The 22,816-nt window shown below is 39.1% G+C and overlaps 1 protein-coding gene across 1 annotated transcript in view; it reads left to right on the top strand.

Annotated features, from left to right (window-relative positions):
- Window positions 1–22,816, top strand: part of LOC126326589 (ovarian-specific serine/threonine-protein kinase Lok-like) — a 158,880-nt gene that overhangs the window by 90,312 nt on the left and 45,752 nt on the right. Inside the window, exon 6 of the mRNA XM_049995774.1 lies at window positions 14,742–14,947. Coding sequence (XP_049851731.1) covers window positions 14,742–14,947 — 206 coding nt within the window. The remainder of the gene's footprint in view (window positions 1–14,741; window positions 14,948–22,816) is intronic.

The following is a 22,816-nucleotide window of genomic DNA, read 5'->3' as shown; positions in this document are numbered from 1 at the left end:
TGTGTAGGCTCATTGAGATTGATGTAATGACCATTTTGTATCTTACATGCAACTGAGGGAGACAGGACTTCAAAAGAAAATGCTTCAAATGGCTCTGAGCACTATGGGACTAAACTGCTGAGGTCATCAGTCCCCTAGAACTTAAACCTAACTAACCTAAGGACAGCACACCCATCAATGCCCAAGCCAGGATTCGAACCTGTGACCGTAGCGGTCACGCGGTTCCAGCTTGTAGTGCTTAGCAGGACTACAAAAGTTGAAGATGTTACTACAATTTTTAATTACTTACGTTCTTAGCACATTGTTATTGCAGGTTCAAGCTTCATTAATCGTAAAAAATCTTTCACCATAGGCCTCAAAACAAACGAGCAACCTCAACGGGTTCCTAAAATAATCAGAAGCATTAACCAAAACTTACTCATACATCAAGCAGCAGCAATCAAAGCAGATAAAAGGAATAGCATTGTAATAAAGAAACAAAATGACTACATATGAAGAGTACTAGAATTTTTTGCGGGAAACAGTATTACAGAAATACTGATAAAACCAACTAACAAATATGCTTCCGAAACCAAAAGAGTAATAAAAAGTAATGTTATGTGCAGTATAATGCTGTGTGCGAGTGATTGTCATGTGTAATTATTTTCTCTGGTGCAGTTTATGACTTATATTTTTCTTGATTTGTTTATATGCTGTTCTGTTGTTTAATTTTATAGGAAAGGAGTCGTATGAGTTATGGTGTTTTTTTTATGTTGCAATCTGTTAAATATAACTAGTACCACAACAGTAGCAACACATTTCTCACTGATCAGGAAGAAAAAGCAATACATCTCTATGAACCCAAGAACACCCACACTTCACACACAGACTAGGATCTATAAACCCCAAATTCCAATATGGCCTCTAGTCAGCTGGATAGATAATCCAACCTTCACAATTAGGAAAAAATTACAGTCTGTAAAACAAATATTACACTTACCAGAGACTTAACACAAAATCAGACATAAAAATAACAAAGAATGGAAAATTTGTATCTTTCGACATCACAAACCTGTATATCAACATTCCAATAAATGAGAGTTTATATAACAGAAAACAACCATGTACAACACTGAAAACTGCCAGTCTCAGCAATACTAGAAATAATAGAGCTACTGAAACTAGTACTCAACCAGAAGCATTTCAAATTTAATAACAATTGTACAACCATAAAGTCGGAGCCGCCATGAAATGAAATGCAGTATAGATGATGCTATCGCTGATATTTTTCTCAATACCTTTGAATGAGAACTATTCAGCCCTACAAACAAGGGACTAATAAAATCATATACTACTTTCATTATGTAGATGACACACAGCTTCTAATAGATGGATCTGACAGACATACAACACATCCACAATACATTAAACAGTCTGCACCTAAATATGAAATTCAACAGAGAACTAGAAAATAAAAAAAAAAATCCATTCATTTCCTAGATCTAATGATAAAAAAACACACACAACTGGCTTGAATTTGAAATTTACAGGACACATAGCACATCAGACAACATCATAGATGCATATTCATGCCATCGCGAATTAAACAAATACACATATTTGCAAACCATGATAAACAGATTAGTAAACACTCCACTACAAAATCCTGTGGTACAGAAGGAATTAGCAACACCAAAATACATAGCAAACACAAAGAACTATAACCCCACTATAGTAGACCAACTATATGAAAATTGCCCAAAGCCAGTACACAACATAACACACATGACACAAAACTTTAAAAAAATCACCTACATGCTGCAGGCACATGTGATACCCACATCTGACAAGTTAAACAAAATATTAAAGAAAACCATAGTAAGATTTGCATTGTGCACTGTGCACATAATCAAAACACAAATCTGATCTGAAGACACAAAACCACCAATCCACACTCAAGCCGGGCTATTATAATCAATTCAGCGACGGTGACTAATTCTATATAGGCCAAATAAACAATTTCAAAATGTGATATTAAGAACACACAGACACATAATGACACAAACCAATCCACAGACTTTCATCACATCACATCAGAACAGAAAATTGCCACGTAAACCAGTTAGAACATGCTATAGAAATCTTGCACGTAACACTGAAGTGCCCGACACTAAATCTTCTCAAAGAAATGGAAATTTACACTCATACTCGCACATATCCCAGCCAACTCTTAAATGAACAAACTTAATTAAAACAAAAACTATATTGACAGTTTTATTGAAATCATTCAAAATCGATCTTGGGTGAATAAATGAAACACAGATAACACCACCAATAAACAAAACAAAAGATAACAAAATCATACAAATTCACAGATTGATATTAAGAGACATAACCATAGTACCAATAAACAGAATGAAGATTATATCTACTCACAAACCCATAATATAAATCAGAGACATAACAATAACTACAGCAAACCCATAGAATAACAATCCACTGCTGTAACCATACTACATCATGAAAAGCTTTCAAACATGAAAATAATCGACCATCATAAAAGTAGTGTGCAGTACCTGCATAAACTGACAGCTAATGCATCTCCACCTGTATTAACATTTGCAATAATGATGTGCTAAGTATGTAAGTAGTTCAAAATTGTAATTTGTAAGTAACAAAAATGTGTGTATCAGGATTGATTTTTTTGCAGATAACTTGAAAGTGGTCATGGGGTTCAAAATGAACTCGCAGCAATCAGAACAGCTCAGTAAAAACATTCTAGCAGCACAATTGGTTTTTCAGTCTCCTCTTAGTCATTGTCTTGAGAGTTGAAAATACAGTGGCTTGTGAAGTTTTATGTATGGTTAGCCCACGAGTAGAACTACTCTAAGGCCGTGTGAAATTTTATTGTCTTTAATCAAAGGCATGATGACATTAGCTGCTAGTGGGCATTGAATTAAATCGGGGGAAAGTTGAAAAGTTGTGCATGACTGTGACTCGAACCTGGAATTTTCCATTCCTTGCGAATGGTTGCCTCGGCCCCTGACTGACCTGATTTCGCAACTGATCTGTATTCTACTGACATAATGCCCGCTCCCCGTTATCGTAATTTAATACATTACGCACCAGCAGTTAATGTCATTATTCCATTATAGTGCCTCTGCCCTTTACATTACAGGGTGTTTCAAAAAAGACTTTACTACTTTCAAAATTCACGTAAATTAATTTGTAATACCTACAGAGGTGATTGTAGTGTCAGTTTGTAGAGAAATATATCAAGTTTTTGTCTTGCGTAGTTTGCTAGTGCTGAATCGCACTTTCAGGAATGCTAGCGGCAGTTGCGTTAAAAGATGGCTGCCTTCACTGGGCCTGGGCATGCTAGTTGTGTGTTGTGGTTTGAAGAATCAGATTCGGCAACAGCAGTTCAGTATAATTTCCGTACCAATTACGCTAAAGGTCTCGTAGTAGGCCTATAATTTATGAGTGGCATAAATGTTTTAAATGACATTTGGGATATTCTCAGCGACTGCTTTCAGGGTCAATGGATTGGCCGTGATGCGCCAGTTGCATGACCCCCCCCCCCCCCCCCCCCTCCATGTTCCCCAGACCTGACACCACTCGACCTTCCTTTTTTTTATTCATCAAGGATATTGTGTTTGTACCTCCTTTGCCGGCTTCTCTACTTGATCTGAGAGCAAGAATTTACTCTGCCATGGACCACATTATACCTGCAATGCTACAGCGAGTTTGGGAAGAAATTGACTTATGATGGGATGTAGGCATCATAACCAACAGAAGCCACATACATTGTCATCAGATTAAGGTAAAAATGACCATGTGCTTCCTTACAAAATGACACCAAACCCAGCTCTGTATCTTCATTCAACAAATGTATATTAATTTTTAAAGTTCTAAAGTCCTTTTTGAAACACCCTGTACTTCTGTGTGTGTGTGTGGGGGGGGGGGGGGGGTGTCAATGTATATGGTTTTGTTGCAGGCTTATGAACTCAGTATGTGGCAAATTAATGTTCAGTTTCTTTGCATGTAGATATCTCAAAGATCTGTTCGGATGGTCACAGGAGTGGGAGTGTTTATTGCAGTTGACAAACATATTCTCTCTATTGAAGTCGAAGTTGAGTGTAACAATAAAGTTATCTGGTCGTGTATAACTGGCCTAGGTGAAACCAGGCTAGTTGTTGGATGATTTTACAAGCTGCCTGGTTCTGCCATGATAGTTCTAGTCATTTAAAGAATGTCTGTCGGTAGTAGAGTGTAAATACCCAGATCATGCAGTACTAGTTGGAGGCAACTTCAGCCTACTGAGTATAGGCTGGAATGACTAGGAATTCATTGCAGGGGGTACAGACAGACAATCATGTGAAGTACTTTTGAACACGTTTTCTGAAAATGTTCGTGAACAGCTGGTTAGGGAGAGCACAAGCATTGGAAATGTCTCAGACATTGTAGCTACAAACAAACTGGGCATTATCGACAATGTCAGTTTAGAAATGCGGATTAGCAATGGTGATTTCATTATAGTAATTATGGTTACGAAAGTTAACAAATGAGTGAAGAAGCCTAGGAGAATCTTTCTGCTAGAAAGAGCATCTCACTTAAGCAGTAAATTGGTATCTCTTAGTTCCAGTAGGATGGATGCAGGAGAATTACAGTCAGAGTTTTAGCACATTGTGAATTATCATCTAGAGAATTATGTGCCAAGTAAGTGGAATATGGACAGAAAAGACCCACCATGGTTCAATAATGAAATTCGGAAAATGCTGAGGAAACAGAAGCTGTTCCACTTGCGCTTCAAAGTAGAAGGCACAATTGATGGCAAGGAAAGGTTGCTAGTGATTTGTGCACGAGTGAAATGGTTTATGTGCGAAGCATACAACTGTTACCAGCGTCATATCATAGCAAATGATCTGGCAGAAAACTGTAGAAAATTCTGGTCCTATGTAAAATAACTGAGTGTGTCTAAGGCTTCCATCTGGTCACTTGTATGTTGTCATTCTGGTGTGGCTGTTGAAAGTAGCAAAATGAAAGACAGAGTTTCAAATTTCGTTTTTAATAAATCTTTCACACAGTAGAATTGTACAAATGTAAAGTTGTTTGACCACTGAACGGAGTCCCATATGGGTGACATAATAATAACCACCCATTACGTACAGACGCAGCTGAAGGAGTTCAGATGAACTCCAATTCAGTTTTTCAAACAGTGCGCTATGGTATTGGCCCCTTACTTACCTTGCATTTTTCATAAATCTCCAGCCCAGCACAAACTCCCAAGTGACCAGAAAAAGTGCAGGTGACTACCGTTTATAAGAAGGGCAAAAGAACTGACCCGCAAAATTACAGAGCAATGTTCATAAGTTCAGTTTGCTGCAGAATCCTTGAACATATTGTCAGTTTGAATATAATAAATTTTCTTGAGACAGTGTCATATTTCCACGAATCAACATGGTTTTAGCAAGCGTCACTGGTGCGAAACTCGTCTTGCCCTTTTTGACATGATACACTGCAAAGTATGGATGAAGGGCAACAGACAAGATTCCATATTTCTTGCTTTCTGGAAAGCATTTGACATGATGTACCATTGCAGGATGTTAGTGAAGGTATGAGCATATGGAACAGGTTCACGGATATATGTGACTTGAAGCCTTCTTAAGTTATAGAACCCAGTATGTTGTCCTCGATGGTGAATATTCATCAGAGACAGAGGTATTGTTTGGTGTGCCCTGGGAAGTGTGGTAGGTCCACTATTATAGTTTGGTTGGTGTGTTGAATGGCAGGTAGCTCTAAATGTAGAAAAATGTAATTTAACACAGACAAGTAGAAAAAAAACTGGTAATGTTTGGATACAGCATTAGTAGCATCTTGATTGACGCAGTCACGTCATTTAGATATCTGGGCATAACACTGCAAAGCGATATGTAATGGAACAAGTACGTGAGGATTGTGGTAGGTAAGGTCAATGGTAGACTTCAGTTTATTGGCAGAATTCTAGGCAAGTGTGGAACATCTACAAAGGAGACCACATATATGACACTTGTGCAATGTATGCTTGAGTACTGCTAGAGTCTGTGGGAAAAATGAAATGAACATGTGGCATTGTTGGCCAGGAGGCCCCATCTGTAGAAGTTCGGCTGCCAATTGCAAGTCTTATTTCAGTTCACACCACATTGGGCGACTTGCATGCCGGTGATTAGGATGAAATGATGATCAGGACAACACAACATCCAGTCCACGAGCAGAGAAAATCTCCAATCTGGATGGAAATCGTACCCGGTCCCATTACGTGGTAGGCAACCATGTCACCACTCGGCTAAGCAGGCAGACAGTCGGTCGGGTACTTACCAAGTTGGTTTAAAGAAAGACATTGAAGCAATTTAGAGGTGGGCTGCTAGATTTGTTACTTGTAGGTTCGAACAACATGCAGGTGTTACAGAGATGCCTTGGGAACTCAAATGGGAATCCCCAAAGGAAAGGCAACATTGTTTCTGAGGAGCACTATTGAGAAAATATATAGAACCACCATTTGAAAGTCACTGCAGAATGATTCTGCTGCCTCAAACATATATTACGCGTAAGGATCATGTAGACAAAATACAAGAAATTAGGGCTCATACGGAAGCATATTGACAGTCATTTTTTTCCTCGTTCTGTTTGCTAATGGAACAGGAAAGGAAATGACTAGTAGTGATAACGAGGTACCCTACACCACGCACCGTATAAGATGGATTGCAGAATATAGATGCAGATGTAGAGGTGACTGTGGAAATCTGTCACAAGTCACTTTCAGACAACTTCCACGACAGTTTGAACATTTTCTACTGTGGTGTTTAGTTGCTTACATTCTTTCAAAAAGCCCATCAAACTTACGCAGCAGGTTCTCTCTCTTGTTGTTGTTGTTGTTGTTGTTGTTGTTGTTGTTGTTGTTGTTGTTGTCTTCAGTCCTGAGACTGGTTTGATGCAGCTCTCCATGCTACTCTATCCTGTGCTAGCTTCTTCATCTCCCAGTACCTACTGCAACCTACATCCTTCTGAATCTGCTTAGTGTATTCATCTCTTGGTCTCCCTCTATGATTATTACCCTCCACGCTGCCCTCCAATGCTAAATTTGTGATCCCTAGATGCCTCAAAACATGTCCTACTAACCGATCCCTTCTTCTAGTCAAGTTGTGCCACAAACTTCTCTTCTCCCCAATCCTATTCAATACCTCCTCATTAGTTACGTGATCTATCCACCTTATCTTCAGCATTCTTCTGTAGCACCACATTTCGAAAGCTTCTATTCTCTTCTTGTCCAAACTATTTATCATCCTTGTTTCACTTCCATACATGGCTACACTCCATACAGATACTTTCAGAAACGACTTCTTGATACATAAATCTATATTCAATGTTAACAAATATCTCTTCTTCAGAAATGCTTTCCTTGCCATTGCCAGTCTACATTTTATATCCTCTCTACTTCGACCATCATCAGTTATTTTACTTCCTAAATAGCAAAACTCCTTTACTACTTTAAGTGTCTCATTTCCTAATCTAATTCCCTCAGCATCACCTGATTTAATTTGACTACATTCCATTATCCTCATTTTGCTTTTGTTGATGTTCATCTTATACGCTCCTTTCAAGAGACAGTCCATTCCATTCAACTGCTCTTCCAAGTCCTTTGCTGTCTCTAATAGAATTACAATGTCATCGGTGAACCTCAACGTTTTTACTTCTTCTCCATGAATTTTAATACCTACTCCAAATTTTTCTTTTGTTTCCTTTGCTGCTTGCTCAATATACAGATTGAATAACATTGGGGAGAGAGGCTACAACCCTGTCTCACTCCTTTCCCAACCACTGCTTCCCTTTCATGCCCCTCGACTCTTATGACTGCCATCTGGTTTCTGTACAAACTGTAAATAGCCTTTTGCTTCCTGTATTTTACCCCTGCTACCTTCAAAATATGAAAGAGAGTATTCCAGTCAACATTGTCAAAAGCTTTCTTTAAGTCTTCAAATGCTAGAAACATAGGTTTGTCCTTTCTTAATCTAGCTTCTAAGATAAGTCGTAGGGTCAGTATTGCCTCACGTGTTCCAACATTTCTACGGAATCCAAACTGATCCTCCCTGAGGTCCGCATCTACCAATTTTTCCATTCGTCTGTAAAGAATTCGCGTTAGTGTTTTGCAGCTGTGACTTATTAAACTGATAGTTCGGTAATTTTCACATCTGTCAGCACCTGCTTTCTTTGGGATTGGAATTATTATATTCTTCTTGAAGTCTGAGGGTATTTCGCCTGTCTCATACATCTTGCTCACCAGCTGGTAGAGTTTTGTCATGACTGGCTCTTACATTTCCATAACATTGTCCTCAGGTACATCGCTCTTGTATAAACCTTCTATGTACTCCTTCCACCTTTCTGCCTTCCCTTCTTTGCTTAGAACTGGGTTGCCATCTGAGCTGTTGATATTCATACACGTTGTTCTCTTTTCTCCAAAGGTCTCTTTAATTTTCCTGTAGGCAGTATCTATCTTACCCCTAGTGAGATAAGCCTCTACATCCTTACATTTGTCCTCTAGCCATCCCTGCTTAGCCATTTTGCGCTTCCTGTCTATCTCATTTTTGAGACGTTTGTATTCCTTTTTGCCTGCTTCATTTATTGTATTTTTATATTTTCTCCTTTCATCAATTAAATTCAGTATTTCTTCTGTTATCCAAGGATTTCTACTAGCCCTCATCTTTTTACCTACTTGATCCTCTGCTGTCTTCACTACTTCATCCCTCAAAGTTACCCATTCTTCTTCTACTGTATTTCTTTCCCCCATTCTTGTCAATTGTTCAATTATGCTCTCCCTGAAACTCTGTACAACCTCTGGTTCTTTCAGTTTACCCAGGTCCCATCTCCTTAAATTCCCACCTTTTTGCAGTTTCTTCAGTTTCATCTACAGGTCATAACCAATAGATTGTGGTCAAAGTCCACATCTGCCCCTGGAAATGTCTTACAATTTAAAACCTGGCTCCTAAACCTCTGTCTTAGCATTATATAATCTATCTGATACCTTTTAGTATCTCCAGGCTTCTTCCATGTATACAGCCTTCTTTTATGATTCTTGAACCAAGTATTACCTATGATTAAGTTGTGCTCTGTGCAAAATTCTACCAGGCGGCTTCCTCTTTCATTTCTTATCCCCAATCCATATCCACCTACTACGTTTCCTTCTCTCCTTTTTCCTACACTCCAATTCCAGTCACCAATGACTATTAAATTTTCATCTCCCTTCACTATCTGAATAATTTCTTTTATTTTGTCATACATTTCTCCAATTTCTTCGTCATCTGCAGAGCTAGTTGGCATATAAACTTGTACTACTGTAGTAGGCGTGGGCTTTGTGTCTATCTCGGCCACAATAATATGTTCACTATGCTGTTTGTAGTAGCTTACCCACACTCCTATTTTCCTATTCATTGTTAAACCTACTCCTGCATTACCCATATTTGATTTTGTGTTTATAACCCTGTAGTCAACTGACCCGGAGTCTTGTTCCTCCTGCCACTGAACTTCACTAAATCCCACTATATCTAACTTTAACCTATCCATTTCCCTTTTTAAATTTTCTAACCTACCTGCCCGATTAAGGGATCTGACATTCCACGCTCCGATCCGTAGAACGCCAGTTTTATTTCTCCTGATAATGGCATCCTCCTGAGTAGTCCCCGCCCGGAGATCCGAATGGGGGGCTATTTTACCTCCGGAATATTTTACCCGATAGGACGCCATCATCATTTAATCATACAGAAAAGCTGCATGTCCTCGGGAAAAATTACGACTGTAGTTTCCCCTTGCTTTCAGCCGTTCACAGTACCAGCACAGCAAGGCCATTTTGGTTAATGTTGCAAGGCCAGATCAGTCAATCATCCAGACTGTTGCCCCTGCAACTACTGAAAAGGCTGCAGCCCCTTTTCAGGAACCACATGTTTGTCTGGCCTCTCAACAGATATCCCTCCGTTGTGGTTGCACCTACGGTACGGCCATCTGTATCGCTGAGGCACGCAAGCCTCCCCACCAACGGCAAGGTCCATGGTTCATGGGGGGGTTTCTCTCTCTGGCCACTGTAATATCCCTTCGCCAAGTTAGCTGAAATAAGTACTAATTCTCTCTTGAATGAATGTGTACTGTACTCTCTGACTGTGCAAAATAAAAAAGAATGTAATGAATGTTTGTGAAGTTAAATACAGGACTTTCCCTAACAAAAATCTTGAAGATCCTCTGAAAGTAACTGTTGTTGTTGTTGTTGTTGTTGTTGTTGTTGTTGTAGTTGTATATCCAGCAATAGAGATTCTCTGGAGTTAGAACTCTCCTTCTGAATCTCAGCAATGTCGATCCTGGGACTCCACAGCTGTGGCAATCGATGATTTAGCATTGATGGTTTTGCACAATCTCAAAGAAAAATGGGAGGGGAATGAAAATGGCAGCAGGTCCTTAATCATTGTAGCGAGAATAAATCCATGTTCGGGCTGTTGAATCTTACTTTTGGGAAAAGATGGCACTGTCGCTCGTCACTGGTTTTGATCTGTGTTGTTATAAATTCGATGCAGACTCTTGAAATTATTTTTGTAAGAGGATGTAAATCTCGCTGGGAAGACTTAAACGTATATAATGTCCAATGTGAAGTTTTAAAAGAATGAATTACCTTTACCTGTTTTGTTGTCTTTGACGATGATTATATTCGCTATTTGGTTATCAAGATGCACTCTTTAGAATTACAATGGTTTTTAATCCTTCCATTTTTTCTATGTAGACACCAAACATTAAAGTCACAATTCTGATTCCAATGGCGGACTATCTCTTTCATACAACAATATATACCTCTCTCTCGTCCCACTAGGAAGACAATACCGAACAAAAAAAATTTTAAATTACATCCAATTCAGCTGACAAAGCCAGAGATACAATGTTCAACAGTCTCTATTAGCATTGCTGCTGCCACTCGCAGCCACTATGAATGTCAATATTACCTTTCTAAGTTTTTACATATAGAACAATGTATAGATTTTTTACTGTATCCAAATCGGTCGTAAGAAAAACAATTGTGCATTACATTGCATTGGTAGTGACTTCAATTTGCCCTCGATATGTTGGCAGAAATACATGTTTAATCCAGAGGTATGCATAAATCGTCATCCAAAATTGTGCTAAACGCATTTTCTGAAAATTATTTCGAGCATTTAGTTCTTGAGCCCACGCAAATAGTAAACGGTTGTGAAAACACGCTTGACCTCTTGGCAACAAATAATCCTGAGTTAACGAGCATCAAAATGGATACATGGATTAGTGAACAGAGGGTTGTTGTAGTGAGATTGAATATTGTAACCCCCAAATCCAAAAATAAATGAAAAATATACCTATTCAGAAAAGCAGATAAAAATTCACTTGACTCCTTCCTGAGAGACTATCTTCACTTCTTCCAAATTAATAATCTAAATGTAGACCAGATGTGGCTTGAATTCAGAGAAATAGTATTGGCAGCAATTGAGAGATTTGTACCAGAAACAACGAAACAAACATGCCAAATTTAAACAGACGCAAAATCCCCAAGATTGGAGATCTTTTACAGAAGCTTGAAATTAAGTGCGGACGTCAATACGAGATGTTTATAATAGTTTCCACAACGAAACTTTGTCTCCAAACCTGGCAGAAAATCCAAAGAGATTCTGGTCATATGTGAAGAAACAATCAGTGATGATGCATGATACCAATGGATATACTATTGAAGACATTGCTGCCAAAGCAGAGTTACTAAACGCAACCTTCTGAAATGCCTTCACTAAAGACGACGAAGTAAATATTCCAGAATTCTAATTGAGAACAGTTGCCAAAATGAGTAGTGTAAAAGTAAATATCCTTGCAGTAGTGAAGCAACTTACATCACTTAATAAAAGCAAGTCTTCTAGTCCAGACTGTATACCAGTTAGGTTCATTTCAGAGTACACTGATGCATTAGCTCCATACTTAATACTTAACAATCCTATACAACCGTTCGTTCAATGAAAGATCCATGTCCAAAGACTGGAAAGTTCCTCAGGTCACAACAATATTCTAGAAAGGCAGCAGAAGTAATCCACTAAATTACAGGCCCATGTCATCAACATTGATATGCAGCAGGATTTTTTATCATATATTGTGTTCGAACATTATTAATTACCTCGAAGAAATTGGTCTATTGACACACAGTCAACAAGGATTTAGAAAACATTCTTGTGAAACACATCTAGCTCTTTACTGATTGAAGTGTTTGAGTATAATTGACAAGGGATCTCAGATCAATTCCATATTTCTGGATTTTAGGAAGGCTTTCGACACTTCCACACAAGCGGCTTTTAGTAAAATAACGTGCTTATGGATTATCGTCTCAGCTATGTGACTGGATTTGTGATTTCCTGTCAGAGAGGTCACAGTTCATAGTAATTCATGGAGAGTCATTGAGTAAAACAGAAATGATTTCTGGCATTCCCCAAGGTAGTGTTATAGGCCCTTTGCTGTTACTTATCTATGTAAATGATTTGAGAGACAATCTGAGCAGCCGTCTTAGTTTGTTTGCAGATGACATTGTTGTTTGTCAACTAATAAAGGCATCAGAAGATCATAACAAATTGCAAAATGATTTAGAAAAGATATCTGAATGGTACGAAAATTGACAGTTGGCCGTAAATAATGAAAAGTGTGAGGTCATCAACACGAGTGCTAAAAGGAATTTGTTTAACTTTGGTTACACAATAAATCAGTCAAATCTAAAGGTCGTAAATTCAACTAAATACCTAGGAATTACTATTATGAAGAACTTAAATTGGAACACACAGAAAATTTTGTGTGGAAAGCTAATCAAAGACTGCATTTTATTGGCAGGACACTTAGAAAATGTAACAAATCTACACTACGCTTGTCCGTCCTCTTTTAGAATACTACTGTGTGGTGTGGGATCCTTACCATATAGGACTGACGGAGTACATCGAAAAAGTTCAAAGAAGGGTAGCACTTTTTGTATTATAGCGAAATATGAAATGATACAGGTTTTGGGATGAACATCATTAAAAGAAGACTGAATCTTATGAAATTTCGATCACCAACTTTCTCCTCTGAATGCGAATATATTTTGTTGACACCGACCTACATAGGGAGAAACAATCACCATGATAAAATGCGGGAAATCAGAGCTCGTATGGAAAGATAAAGGTGTTACTTCTTTCTGCGCACTATAAAAGATTGTAATAATAGAGAATTGTGAAGGTGGTTTGATGAACCCTCTGCCAGGCACTTGTGATTTGCAGAGCATCCATACAGATGTAGATGAAAACATATGCGAGGTAAACATTTGGCCACTACCAGCTTTTAACAAAATAAAAAAAAACATTTCCACCATGTTGACACTTTCGCCACTTTAGCACACCTGTCTAAGATAGAGAATAGAATGAAGTATCAAATTCTCTCGACGTTTTACTACACCACCTAATAGCTGTGGATGATTGCTATTGTACCATTATGCCCATGAGAGAACACACCACGGAAAAAGGTGAATACTTGACCATCATTGGGCAATGTGATGTCAGCTGCTTTTTTGGGCGGTAATGGTGCTGTGCTAACTAGTTGTGCTAATAAGAGGAAACCCAAAACAGTGACCTAGTACACTGCTAAACAAGTAAGCTTTTTGCCGAAGGGTCGTCTTCTGAATTAGAACACACACACACACACACACACACACACACACACACACACACACACACACGACCACTGTCTCTGGCTGGCCTCGAGGCTGCCGAGCTGAGCCAGATATGGTGGTCATGTGTGTCAGTTGTTTTGCCAGATTTGTATGTGTTGGCAGTTTTTTGTTGTGCCTGTCTGCTTCTCATTTTCATAAAATTGTCGTTATTCCATCCTGGGTTTTCCATTGTTTGATTTTTGAGTTAGAATGTTTCCTGAACAGCTAATATGCAGACTAAAACAACTGAGGGCTCAACCTAGAGAAAAAAACTGTGCATTGAAGGGTGAGGAGGAGTAATCCAAGTTTCATGGTTGCAACTTGATTTTTTTTCTATGGTGGTGATGAAAACTTGAGGACTACTCCTTGTATCATGTATGAGTCACCTGGTAGATGAAAGAACCTGATTAGTATAGTACCTCCTGAAGAATATCTTTGTCTAATAGGTGAATTATTTCTGCATGCACATACAGTTACAAAACATACGAAGTACAAGGAAAAAATTAACAAGTTATGTCCTATGCTTACAATAGACACATGAAAAGTGTATTGGCACAGCCTTGACATGAGTTTTAATCTCATGGTAGTTACTGGCATTGAGTAGACTTTCTCGTATCATGTATCATATGGGCCTAAGTCAGTGGAATATCACAACACAAACCACTTTTGCATTATCAGATGCCACCATAATACATAGCACGTTGAAGCACCATAATGTTACAGACATAATGGCTTTATGTTTTATGAATTAATACCTTCTGTTGCTGATCTTTGAATAGACTAATGTATAATATTCCTCCTCCTCCTTTCTCTCATTGGAATTTATCAGAGAGGTGGTAAAAAGAAGAGTATCCACTATTAATTGCTTTTTGAATCTAGCCCATATACTGTACTTGTTTAGTATTGTTTGTTCAGTTTCTTGATAAACTCATGGTAAACTTTTATGCACATCAATTCAAGTGATACAATAGCATGTTTTTCAAATTTTACTTTTCAAATTGTGTTTCAGCCGGAGAACATATTACTCTCCTCTGACAAAGAAGAAACTCTGATTAAGGTGTCAGACTTCGGTTTATCAAGATTTGTCACCTCGGAAATGACAACAGTCTGCGGAACACCTTTATATGCTGCCCCAGAGGTACTTGTAAAAAATGGAAGAGGGGGCTATACAATGCAAGTTGATGTTTGGAGCTTGGGCGTAATTTTATATGCATGGTAATTATCCTGAGCTGATAGTTAAACCATTTTCATTTATAGCTCTTTATTTGTAATACAGGGATATTATAATGACTTGAAAGCAAATGAGAACATTGCAAAAACCCATTAAAAGCTCATTTTTCAAGTTAATGTGTACATTAAACAATAGTTATAACAAGTCAGATACTACCAGGAACTGACTGAATTGTTTGTATAGTTACAGCTTATCCTGTAACTGCAGTTTGACAACAGCTCATTATTACATACATAATAGTCATATCAATGCTGTGAATGTCAATGGAATATAAAGTAATTACCAAAGAACACAAAGTGAGATAGAGCACAAAAGATTTTTAGTGTCTGCTTGGTTAGGACTAAGATTTGCATTCCAAGTCAAGCCATATCTGTGTATATGATTGCTGTAGATTCAGGAATGTTGCTGTAGATTCAGGAAATAGTATCTACACTGATGTCCAAAATTAAAGCAGCACATCACTATTTCCCTGTCTTTGGTCTAATACACAGTATAATTGAATAAACTGTTAACAGATGCCTGTCTGCAATTGTGTTCTACATGGAAGATAGCATTTCGGTGAATGGGCAACCATACTATTTATGACATCAGGGCACCTATCAAATGGGATATTGTGTGCCAGGTAGTCCCACATTCCCAATTGCTATGTATACAGTCTCAGGTGGGGCAGTAGGACATAAAGAAGATGCCTACCACATAATCTGCAGTGGAGGACCATAGGAAGAATGGAAGGAGGACAGTTGCAAACATATTTGGCCTGATGGCTTAATGTGATTCGTTCTGTTGTTTCTCTAATGTGCTGACAATTTATAGAAACTGAAACAGGATGCTGAAGGTCAGTGCAGAGCCAACTATGTGAGATATCAGAAAGAGAGGAGTGTTATTTGGCTGTAAGGGCACGACGGTACCAGCTTAGTATTGCATGGCAGCTGGCATTTGACCTTGCAGCATCTGTTGGACATGTTGTATTGAGACAAACAGTGACAGAAGGCTTTGGTAGAGTGACCTTTATTGTCGAAGACCTGCTGTATGTGTACCTCTGATGTGTCTTCACGTCAAGGGTGGAGTCATCAGCATACCACCTGAACGTCGAACAGTCTTTTCACAGATGGGTCTCAATTTGGTCCGGAGAGTGATTCTCCTAGCATTCACATCTGAAAGCAGTGTGGAACAGAAATTTGAGACACAAGCATTGTGGAAAGAGAACAATATCGAGGAGGATCCCTAATAGTGTGAGCAGGAATTATGTGGCCCACTCGACAACTCTACATCAAACTGTATAGGTGAATTTGCAAGGTTTAACAGCTGTTAGGTGTCGTGACAAGATTGTGGGACTTCGTGTGCAGTTGTTACAAGGTGGTGTAGATCTAGAGTTTGTATTGCTGGACAACAGTGCTCTCCCAATTTGCATCTCATAGAGCGTGTCTAGGGAAACAGATAGCATCACATCAGCTTCACTAACTGCCCTCCTAGACTTGCGAGAAACTCTGCAGGAGGAATGGGCCTTATTGCTTCAGCATGAGATTGATGTCATCATTAACAGCATGCCTTGTTGTGAGGCCTGAATTGCTGCCAGAGATGGTCACACCTCATACTGTGCACATTAGCCAGTTGTCTGAATGTTTGTTCAAATCCATTAAGTTGGTAAAAGTGAAGAAAATTTTTATCTGCCATTATGCATATAGCAGTTATTTATGTTCTGCATGCTTTTCATTGCTTCAACTTTATGCTGTTTTGTGGCAAAATTAATGAAACCTGGCAAAATTTCCATATGTTGCTTTAATTTTGGACACCAGTATAATAGGGAGGACTACTCAGTCAAGCCATCTCGCTATATGTGATGGGTGTTGAGTGTGCAGTAAATTTTTATTTTTTCTAAGGTTTAAAAAATCCAGTATAAATAACCACTCTTGACAGACAGCAATAAGAATTTGAATGGAAATTGGGGCCATAAGGCAAGGCAAAACTTACGGGGTGTCATGTAACTCTCACCATGTACTGCAGTATACAGACAAAGAGCATTATTATACAGCAGGTGTCGCATAAGACTCAAATTTCTATGATATGTTTTATGTCACCAGAGTGCTTGATGTAATGATTGGTGGAAGGGGTGCCGTTTATGTTGATACAAGATGCAATCGACCCTTGTCTGGCTGATTTCACATTTCTTGTCTATATGTCTCGTGCCACAGCGCAGTGATAAATGTAGTCTGAACAGCCTCTTCATGTGCTCTGTCAGCTGCAGTATTACTCCTCATCCTTTGAAGTTTTAGAACAGTGTTCACACCAGTGTTTTGAGAAACAGTCTTAACTGTGTGTCGCCCACAAGTGATGAGGTTAGATGTCTCCATGCTGTCATAAAATTCTGATGGAATTTCTTAAAACATTCACCATACAGAGCAGCATGTCTAACTTTTCCTCACCAGTGTAAAACTCTGTGCCCAAGAAGCATTGAAGCAGAAATGAGAGATGTCATATGGTAGTGGATAAATTGACCCACAATAAGATTCATTGTTAACTCTGTTGGAAAGATAACTGCAACCAAAATATTACAAAAACATTGAACACCAATTTTAAACATGGGTTACGGAATGTAGTTTAATTAAATCAGGTGATGCTGAGAGAATTAGATTACAAAATGAGACACAAAAAGTAGTACGTAAAATTTATTTATTTGCTTATTTAGCCTGACCAGATTAGGGTCTCAAGGCCCCCTCTTGCTTCTGACCAGGAACAACACACACAGATATATTACCAAAACATTCATGAAAATGATAAGAATCTTAGAAATAATAATAATAATAATCCCCATGGAGGCCTGGGAAAAGAATAGGCCTTCGGTATGTTCTGCCAGTCGTAAAAGGTGATGAAAAGAACAAACCACGAATAGGGCTAACCCCCCTTTTAGTGTGATTAGTTGGTTCAGGACACAACTAAAGAAGCCTCAGACAAGGGCCGTCATGGTCGGGGACGACGCTTGAACCCTATGCCGGCCCACAATGGTAACGACACTGCTAGCCAACTGGAAAATGATTTAAATCCAAATAGGGGTGTTTTGCAGGATATGCTTCCTGCAACCACCCTAGAAGGAAAACAAAGACAGAGGATGAGATGGTCAGATGAAGTTAATCGACACCTCATGTTCTATTATTACCAAGCAACAAACCTAGGAACCAACACACCTGCATACATATCACAAGTATACACAACATTTATTACCAGATACCCAGAATTAAAATTTTTAACAGAACAACAATTAGCTTATCAGATCTGTGTAATAATAAAAAATAACAGGATAGCCCAGTCAGAAATAGAATACATCAAACAACAAGTACAACAAATACAGGAACAAAATAATGTGCAATCAGAAGAAGAAAATACAGTAATGGACTCAAACATCCCAGAGCAAACAAAGAACACACACATCAATTAAACACTCAGAGGAAAACGAAATCTTAAAACTGCCACCAGAACAAGTACAAATAGAACATGAAGTGACACACATGTTGGATATAGAAGAAAAATTTCAGCTGACATGTATAGAATACAAAGGCACAAATACAGACATTAGACCATTCTTGCATAGACTGCCAAATAACCCACAAGTCGAACCAATAAAAACTATCAACACAATCATACACAACAAAATAAATGAAAACACAACTAGGGAAGAGTAACAACTACTGGTTTATATAGGAGCACTCACTATACTAAATATACACACTAGGCAGAGATCAAAACCAACCAACACACAGAAGAAACCCACAAAACCAGCATGGCAACACAGGCTACAGATCAGAATAGAAAAACTGAGAAAAGACATTGGACAGCTAACACAATTTATAAGACATCAAATGTCACAAAAAAAACGAAGAAGGTTAGGTAAAATCTCACAACAAGAAGCGATAGAGCAATTAGATGAAAAGAAACAGAAATTACAAGCATTGGCCAAACGACTTAGAAGATACAAAAAAGTGAAAATAGAAGGAAACAAAACCAAACATTCAACACAAACTAAAAGCAATTTTACCAGACAATAGATAACACACACATTAAAATAGACAATCCACCAAACATAACGGACATGGAACACTTCTTGAGCAACATATAGTCAAACCCGGTACAACATAACAGGCATGCACAGTGGATAGAAGCGGAAACAGACACATACAAGATGATACCACAAATAACTGAAGTGATAATTTTGCAACATAAAGTCACCAAAGCAATTAATTCTATTCACAATTGGAAAGCCCCTGGAAAAGATAAAATAGCAAATTTCTGGCTAAATAAGTTCACATCAACACATTCACATCTAACTAAATTATTTAACATATTAAAAACAAAGATTCCAAGACTTACCAAGCGGGAAAACGCCGGCAGACAGGCACAAGAACAAAACACACAAACACACACACAGAATTACTAGCTATCGCAACCGATGGTTGCCTGCGAGAGTTTTCATACAAAAGTCCTTGAAGAATAGCATCGCCATAATTGAGAATAGGAAGTGTTAGAGATTCTACGAGCTATTTCTTAGGCTCGAATGGAAATACTTTTTTATATGTCCGTAGACAGTGAAAGGATGCAGAAACTTTCTTGCAGACTGCAGTAGTGTGTTCAGTCCGGTCTAAGTGGTGGTCCAGAATTATCCCCAAGTTCTTTGCAGAAGGAGAAAAGGCTATTTGTGTGCCATTTAAAATTAAGCATGGAAGAGATTCTCTGTGCTGTTTTGCAATAAGTCTTTTATGCTCAACTAAGATTGCTTGCATTTTGGAAGGGTTTAGTTTCAGACTTAAGTTCTGCGAACATTGTGATAAAGAAAGTAAGTCAGCATTTACATTATCGATGGCTGTGTGCAGGTTTGTTGGACTTGCACTGTGATACAACTGAAGGTCATCAGCATATAGGTGGTATCTGCAGTGGGAGAGAATAGTTGACACATCATCAACATATAATGAGAAAAGTAATAGGCCCAATACTGATCCTTGTGGAACCCCTGGTACAACATCCTTTCACTGAGACTTTTTAATACCTACCATTACACACTGCTGGTGGGATGCAAGGTATGAGTGGAACCACTGTACAGCGCTTGAAGAAAAATTTTGACGAGACATTTTAGTAAGCAGAATGTCGGTCACCAGTGTCGAAAGCTTTGCTGAAGTCTAGGAAGCACATAAAAGTAGCCTGTTGTTTGTCCATGCCATGTTTTAATTCATCAGTCTTTTTTATAACAGCAGTCATTGTGCTGCGATTTTGCCGGAAACCGGACTGGTATTCATCTAAGAGGTAATTCAGTGTTAAATAATTGGTAACCTGTTAGTGGACTATGTATTCTAACGCCTTGGACAGTGCTAGTAGAATGCAAATGGACCTGTAATCAGGGGGTTGTTTGGCAGATTCCTTCTTTGGTAATGGTTTTATGAGCCCTTTCTTCCACACTGTAGGAAAAATGCTGGACATCAGAGAGCGGTTAAAGTCGTCAGTTATTTTGGGCAGTAATGGGTCGACAAGAAAATTGATCATTTGCACCGTTATATTATCATGTCCTGCGGCTGCCAAATGGATTCGCGCCTGATCGTGTTAGGGCTTACTGGCTGAAGAAAAAATTTTTGATTTGTATCACACACTGAAATTTGCTATTTGGACACCAAAATAACTGATTATGGCTGAAGTAAAGAGCATATCACACGTAGACTGGTTAAGGCAAAAAATGTTTCTTAAGAATGGTATTTTGTTAACATCGAATATAGACTTCAGTATTAGGTAGTTTTTACAGAAGTTACTTGTCTAGAGTAGTTTTGTATGGAAGTGAAATGTTGGTAATAAAAGTTCAGACATGTAGAGAAGGAAGATTGTGAAATGTGGTGCTACAAAAAGGTGCTGAAGATTTGAAGGTACATCATGTAACTGAAGTGGTGAGGTAAGAAACGTGTGGCATTACTTGACAAATATAAGAAGGAATCATCAGTTTAATATTATAGAGAAGTGTGGAGGGTAAAAATTGTAGGAGACCAAGAGACAAATACAGTAAGCAGTTCAAATATATGTAGGTAGCAGTACTTATTCAGAGTAACGGGGCTCGCACGGAATGGAGTAGCATGGAGAACTGCATCAAACCAGTCGTTGAACTGAAGACTGTGACAATATGAGTGTAATTATTTTTCAAAAGCTTATTAATGCCATTGACAAGTATAATATTCCATTCAGAAAATTGTATTTCTGTTCTCTAGGATGTATATGACCTGGGACAACAGGGAGATCCAGGAAAAACACAGGAACTTTTTTTTAGAATTCTGGGACTTTTCATTGTTTTTGTTTTCAGTTAAATTTTTGTAATTTTGACTGGTAAAGACCAATACTTTAACAAAGTATATTACTGTATCCCGCTACTGCAGCAACAAAACAGGAACGAGAGGGGGGAAAAAAAAACGAAAATAAAACTTCAGTCACAAAGGAAACACTCCAGATACAACAACAAAATACAATGCTCATACACGCGTCTGCCAACAGCAAAATGTGTCAAAGGCTTTAGGAAGACTTTGCAATGTTTCATAACAACAAATTGCCTCCAATGAGCGTGACATCACAACTGTTCACATTATATTCAGCTTAGCAGTTACAAGCGGGCTCGTGCGCAATTGAGTCGCCCATGAGTAGTACCTTCTTGTGCTTTTGGTACAGAAATGTGGCTGTTCGCTGTGTAAGCAGTCACAGCAAGCAGCTAGATGTTCCCTAGGAAAAAATTTACTGGCATGCCCAAGCTGCCAGATTCACACATGCGCAGCAGCCCCAGATGTAGGAGAAGAGAGCTGGGCGCCAAATTCATATTCTTGATCGAAAAAAAAAATCAAAATATCCACGGGTGTACTGCCGGTCTATAGTGTCCAACGGGCACAATATTTCGGCGATCAAACATGTCGCCATCATCAGGTGAACTGACGGACTGAGCTCCTGAGAACGCGCCGGCACGGAGATCCGTATGCTATGGCTGCTCAGGGGGAACTGGGTTCGGTCGCGGCGGCGGCCGATTTAAATACCCTCCGCCCGCGGCGCGCTGCCTCCGCCGTCCGCGCCCCGCGCCACGGTAGCGCGGTGGAACAGATTGCGACGGCGTCTGAGATGACGTCGGTGTGATGGCTCTGTCCGCCGTGGTCGTCACAACTATGCATTTACTCGATTTACTCTTGATTAACCCAATCGCTGGTTCCCAAGCCCTACTAAGATTATAGCCACAGTCACGGTTTATGAGGTCGTCATTGGTGCGAATTTCGATGGCCTCTCTAACAACGCTGTCTCAGTATCTCGACGTCTGTACCAGAATCCTCGTGCGGTCATACTGCATAGCGTGATTTTCCGATAAACAATGTTCAGCGACCGCCGACTTGCTCGGATACATCAGTCGAGTGTGCCTTTGGTGTTCACGGCATCGATCCTTGACGGTACGCATCGTCTGACCAATATACAACTTGCCACATTGACACGGAATCTGGTACACGCCGGCCTTCCTCAAACCGAGGTCATCTTTGGCGCTCCCCACTAGTGCACGAGTTTTATTCGGAGGACAAAACACAGTTCCGACTCGGTGTTTCTTCAGAATGCGGGCGATTTTCCCCGAGAGTGCGCCTGTGTATGGAATAAATGCAGTGCCTACCTCCTCCCTCGTGACTTCATCCATCTCAACAGGTTGTGATGCAGTGGTTGGGCGGAGAGCACGTTGGATCTGCCACTCTGAGTACCCATTTTTTCGAAATACAGTTCTCAGATGTTCCAATTCCTGGGGTAGACTCTCTGTGTCAGAGATAGTGCGTGCCCTATGTACTAGAGTTTTAAGTACCCCATTCCTCTGTGAA

Source organism: Schistocerca gregaria, chromosome 1 (assembly GCF_023897955.1).
Source record: "Schistocerca gregaria isolate iqSchGreg1 chromosome 1, iqSchGreg1.2, whole genome shotgun sequence".
Taxonomy (NCBI): domain Eukaryota; kingdom Metazoa; phylum Arthropoda; class Insecta; order Orthoptera; family Acrididae; genus Schistocerca; species Schistocerca gregaria.
This window is presented reverse-complemented; position numbering and strand designations above follow the sequence as displayed.